Here is a 6297-nt window from a genome sequence, read left to right as displayed (position 1 = left end):
ACATATTAGTTAGAAGCCTTGAAGTGTGGCATTTAGTATTTTACTTAAATTATAATTTAGACTAATCATTTTCAACATGTTTTTATTGAATCATAATTATTTCAGTCATAACAATGAACGATACTAATACGTAATTATTCAAATAGTTTATTTCTAGCAGTAAAGTCTAACAAATATGTTATAAGGATTCAAACAGATCGAAATGAGAAAAAGAAAAGAAAAAAATCAAGCTATGACTGGAATACAGTGTTATTTGATTGAATTTATTCAAAATGAAATACTTAACAAGTGAAGAATGTAAATAAATAATGGAGTTGACATCAAAAATGAAAATAATTGTGGACCAAAAATTTAAAATAAGTTACTTTACTCTAAAGTTGATACCAGTGAATCCGCTAGTAAAAATGACTTGCAAGCACCAAATTTTAAAATCTTCTTAGCTCTACTTTAGCTATTATACGGCCATTAATATTTTTACAAATAGTTGATGTCACGTTCTGTAATAGTTACATAATTAGTATGTTACCTTCTTTCTATATATGGTTAAACATCACGATGTTATTATCACGTCATGCGTATATAGATGTAGTTATGGTACTATATTAAGCTTATCTATATATGTATTCTCATGTTGCCATACTCGGTATGATATCCTATTTGTAATGACTAAACTAGGGAAACCTTTCTGTTGGTGATGATCTTGTGATCTACGTCAGTAGATCAAAGGTCACAATTAAGAAAGTATATAAACTCTTCGTTTTAACAATAAAATTAGTTCTTCAACTTAATTACTGGGTCTCCTTGCTGAGTGCAGATCTAGTACTTGTTACAAAATTTGGAAGTTGTAACAGTTGAATTGACTGTAATGCCAAAATTGATGCGACTAACATAGGATTGTATTAATATTAATTTTAGCATGAAATTTCTTCGATAAATTTCTTTACAACTATAACACGTAAGGTAATCAAACGATAATATGAGACAAAGAAGAATCGCTTGATTGCTGAGTCCTTATCTTGCGCTTAATTTTCGGTTTCTTGTATAGTACGGTTGCTCAATTTTTGGAGCTTTTCTTCTTGCTAGATATAATACAATTCAAGCAAATTTCATTCAGAGTAGCATTAAACATAGTTCATTACTTACAGATGTAGAATATCATTTATCTAGCAATAAGCATTTAAAGCAAATACCACTAAATTGGATAAATATTACATTTAGATAAATAGTTAAATGGCCTAGATTTCAAATTATATATTAGATTACAGCTTCAAAGCTAATAAAATAATTGGCTTAGACGAAGTAATATTCTTCAATTTATGCTTGTAGATGTTCTAGGATTAATACTGAATACTATTCATAAGCAGACTATAAACATTGACTTAATCTACTTAGTCGAAACAAAATTTATCGGCACTTGATGCATCCATGTTGGATAACTACAGTAGCAGTTTAATGATATACACAGTCTCACTCTATTATTACCTATCTCCAGTTATTTTAAGGTATAATATATTGATCGTATCAATATAAACCAGATCAAGAATGAATTGCCTTTGCAAAAACTGAATGATACTACTTATCTCATGATAATTGCGATACTATTCTGGACTTTAACTAGCATATAATATCATTGGTATTAAATGTGTTATCTTCTAATATATGAAACAGCATTTCCATACTTGAAAGTTTCTTAAGAATCAATTATCAAAATCATGCATAATGAATTTTATACTTTGAGATAAAAGTGGATAGTTAACATTCAAATAAGTTTCCAATTTCCAAGTATAGTAATTAAATTCCTACGAAAGTTGGCCCTTTTATGAAAACTAAACAAAATTTACGTACTAGACTGCACGTATTTGTCCTTACTCTTATCAAACTGAAATAGAACCGCAAATTTTTAATGAGTTATTATTTTAAATTCCGCGAGTGATTTTATAAATAGATTTAAAAATCGACATTGGTAACTGATACATGGATTTCTTAACTGAGTATTTGTGCTACGGCATTGACCCTTTATCATAGATACAATCAGCTGCGGTTTTGATTGTCAACGAAAAAAAGATTGCTTACCTCTCTGATAATTAATCGCAGTTTTCTAACTTCCAACTGAGCCTCGCCAGAAATCGATGTAGATAGCATATTGTTACTAAATTTGTTATCTGTTTTAGTTGTCGCAGATGGTAGAGTCGGGTTAATCCTAACCTGTAGTAACTGATGACATAAATATTGCATCAGCTAATATTAGAAAGTTTCTAGCAAGTATGCTGACGGGATAGTCTAATGTTAAACCAGACAACAAAGTATTACAACTATCTAAGTAAACATATCAAAATCGATCCAGTACTATAACCTTGATTTATTGGCTGTAACTGCACTTAAAATTAAACTTTAATTTGTATTCATAAATCTGTGCAATTCTTAATTCGAAATAATAATCTCATACATACCTTTGGAATAAATACTAAACAAATCGATGATGTAGTACACAAGATAATAAATGCTGCTTTCAAAGCGAATCCAATATCATAAGTATTATTAGAAACCATACCAACGGTAACGCCAGTAAAGCTTAAAACAAATATATTATAAATTGTCAATACTAAAGAGCGAGAATCATTTAATGTTTCGATAGAAACTTTACGAGTTCTCCAAGCCAAGCTAACACCGAACAGCAACATTGCAGACTTATAGGCCAAAATAGCTATTAACCAAACGATCGAATTTGTGGATGTGCAAACTTGAATTCGATCGCGTATAATTTCTTTATGGTTGTGCTAAAAAAAGTAAAGACTGTTTAATCGACATAAAGCGAAGATTTAAAATTACCAATAGAGAGTATTATTACAGTGTACTAAAAATCGTTTGCATTATTCCAAAATCATTTTAAGTCTTACAATTTTTACTCCAACGTCTACATCATTGGTACTTATAGGGTCAATGATATTCCATAAAATCAAGATGAGAATATCGACAAGTAACAACTGTCCAAGACGAATAATGAGTTGTAGGTCTTTAATGATCTAAAAATGACGAGATCAATATTACGCCGTTAACTGCAACATTATTTGAACGAAATATTGTTTGCATGGTTAATATTTTGATATTCCATCAACGACGACATAAATATTTAGCGGCAGCTCTAACTTATGCTTATGAAACTCGATCTAATGAAATATATAACCGTTTTGAAATGATGTATGTGCTTTTATTTGGGCATTACTAATGATATCTTAGACATTTTTAACGATAATATCGTTTGAATATTGATGAGTTACAAATAAGCTTATATGTCACCATTGCTTATTCTGCTTTTAATCTAGTAATCTGTGACATTAACATGTTCAATAAAACTTTCAGTCTGCTTTGCATTACGAAGGATAAAATGAGTAGAGCTAGTTATCGTAGATCATTTACAAGATTTGAAGAAAGAAATAGCGATACCAATAATTGCTGAAATTCTAGTTTTTGCATGTTGTATACTTTCAGTGTCTTTCATTAATTACATATCAATTACATCTCACGTGCGAGCAATTTAGTAATACTGTGTTGAGTGATTGCTCTAATATCAGCTTATTTATATTTGTTTCCCGTATTTACCGATCGTATACTTACAAATGTCCCTTTAAATTTCATTTATTGCCAAATTATATTGAATACGAATTTACTGAACTATATGGTCATTATTAACATGTTACTGGCGAAATATCAGTAAGCAGGTAGGACTCACCAATTTTAATTTTGCAACGTTAGTAAATATTTTGTATATTCTCCATGTCTTTAACATTACCGAACCGAAGGCAATCGTAAAACCCAAGCTTAATAGCCAAATTTCTGCTATACATGTATGTTTTCTATTTTTGACACCTACAATCCCTGCATCCATGCCATTGACTATGACGGAGATATAGCAAAGTATGCAACCAAACAAAATGAAGTAATTTAAATTAGGACTTGACATCTTGATGTATCTAATTAGAATAAAGAAAATTAAGATGCTTAATAGTCAGAAAAATTTAGTACAGTTTCTATAAAAAATTGATAAATCATAAGTCGCAAATACAGAAATACCTATTGCGCCTTTTAACAGCGATGAATACCATAATAATGAGAGAAAATATAATTCCCAAACAGTTAAGAATGCTAAATGGGATAAATAATGCTTTAGGAATAGTTTTAATGACAACGATGACAATTAAACGATCTTGAGGAGGTTTGCCACCTTAATATTATGCCGAACAAATGCAACAGTTAGCTGCCATAAATAACAAAATATTTCAGCAATCAAAATTTAAGGCACTTCGTAATACAATCTATAAATTAAAAGTTAATCACACGATTTAATCTGCCTATCAAAAACGATTAATTAATAAAAATAAAGAACAGTTCTCGTAGTACCTGGCCACTTAAGTGAATCATTCTCTATGCTTATTTTATTGTTTTCAATATCATAAAAGGCAACTTTACGAAGAGAATCTTGAGAAGTATATCAAAAGTAGATTATTGAATTGCCTTATTATTTGTAAATTTTGAAACCTTATTAGATAATTTTAACCACATCTTTTATGTAATACCTTGTAATTGCCAAATAATAACATTGCCTAAACGGCTGTTTCCTTTCTTGAATGAAATAGGCCCCTAATGTAAGATATAGCATTTTATTGATTTGCTAACAATTTATAAAAGTAATACTAATTAATTTAACATTTCGTAACTGAAATTAGTATTACGTTTATAGCTTTTTATTATTATTCATTATTAATCGTAGCAAGCTGTAGCTGGTAAAGTAATTTCTGTGTTTACTTTCTCGATAAAGCTTTTCTATGATTGCACATCTCGATTGCATCACTTTAATATACTCACCGTAACTCCATAAAATGATAAGTTTGATATCTCTTTGACAAAGGCTGATCGTATAAGATCATTATCATAAGTAAAATGCTCTAATGATGAGTTTATGTTTTTCAGATAACGTTCTGTTCTATGAAGTCCTAATGCAAGAGACCAGACGGCATCGTATATTGCTCCGACTTTATCAGCAAAACCGCTGGACACAAATGTATAATTCATGGATTTGTTCAAGTCGTTAAAAAATTGTATACCAGTCTAATGACATTAGATCGTTTTAGTTTGCAATCTAATTACACCAAGCATGATAATTTAATCATAAATCATAGAAATATATCTTACGCCGTGATAGATAGATTACTTTCAGAACTAATTTTATTATAAATAGTAATGCAAGTACTTAATCTTGCATCAAAGTGATATTTTTGTCATTTATCTTTCTCTCGATTCACAAACATAAAAGAGACTTATCCTTTTGAAATAATTAAAGAACACAGATATTAAAGACTTTTTAGCAGCATAGCAGCTCTAAAAATTTTATAACTGAAATAATCTTAGATTTTCTGCTGCAAAATTGATATTGGTATTTCTTAACCATATCTGATTTTATTATTAATGCTATAGTTTAGGAAATGATTGATAATACGGTACTAGAGCTACAGTATGATCTGAGCATAATCCCTCCTCTTATGTTCGAAATACTCTGCAAATGTCTGTAAAAGTAAGCAAAGCAAAATTTACTAGATCACCTTGCCGGAAACAGCTGTTGTATTAGAAGTAGAATAAATGGGTGTGGTAGTGTAAAATGAGTTATTCCCGATAACTTCAAATATTTCGTTCGAACTACAATTATAAGTTCCGTAGGTATCTCTCCACCAGTTTGAGCGAAACCATCCTGGAAACCACCAAACATATTTTGATCCGTAGTAGCCTTTATGATAAGCCTAATGAAAGATTAATTGTCATCTAATTTCACCTTTGATACTCATATTTCTTTCATTTTACTAGAGTTCAAACCATAAATAAATTGAAGTAACCTTATAACTGCTAATTCTGCCAAAATATAACGCAAAATAATCTGTACATGCGGCAATTAATGACCAGTCTATGTCTATATAGATATAAATTCCTTACATGATTGCGTTTTATTTACTATAAATCCATTACTAAAACATAAGAATGGCGTAACTTAACAAAAAACTACAGTATATTAGGTACTGAAACATAACAATTATTACAATTTTGCATCTAATATTTTTAGTACTAGGATAGTTGCTTTAATTCAGGGATAATAAAGGACCTAAAAGTTATTATGATCTTAGGCTAACTGCAGTCGTGTTCAGCCCACGACAAGGAAACCTGGGTCTTTGAATCTGTACGAATACTAAGGCTACAACAGCCAAGTATGCCCCAACGGGCTAAGTGTAGACTAGACTTAGGCTTTTAAAA

At 30.0% G+C, this 6297-nt stretch overlaps 1 protein-coding gene across 1 annotated transcript; it reads right to left on the bottom strand.

Annotated features, from left to right (window-relative positions):
- Positions 1-1614: 1614 nt before the first annotated feature.
- On the bottom strand, positions 1615-5761 carry TRIADDRAFT_60050 (uncharacterized protein; the record flags this gene model as incomplete). Its single annotated transcript, XM_002115989.1, has 10 exons — positions 1615-1689; positions 2074-2214; positions 2451-2777; positions 2898-3023; positions 3731-3971; positions 4072-4222; positions 4399-4476; positions 4575-4638; positions 4864-5047; positions 5598-5761. 10 exons carry the CDS (start codon positions 5759-5761, stop codon positions 1615-1617), a joined length of 1551 nt encoding a protein of 516 aa, XP_002116025.1.
- Positions 5762-6297: the final 536 nt, after the last annotated feature.

The sequence above is a fragment of the Trichoplax adhaerens genome, genomic scaffold, assembly GCF_000150275.1.
Source record: "Trichoplax adhaerens TRIADscaffold_13 genomic scaffold, whole genome shotgun sequence".
NCBI lineage: Eukaryota > Metazoa > Placozoa > Uniplacotomia > Trichoplacea > Trichoplacidae > Trichoplax > Trichoplax adhaerens.
Note: the sequence above shows the minus strand (reverse complement) of the source record. Positions and strands in the feature narration are given on the sequence as shown.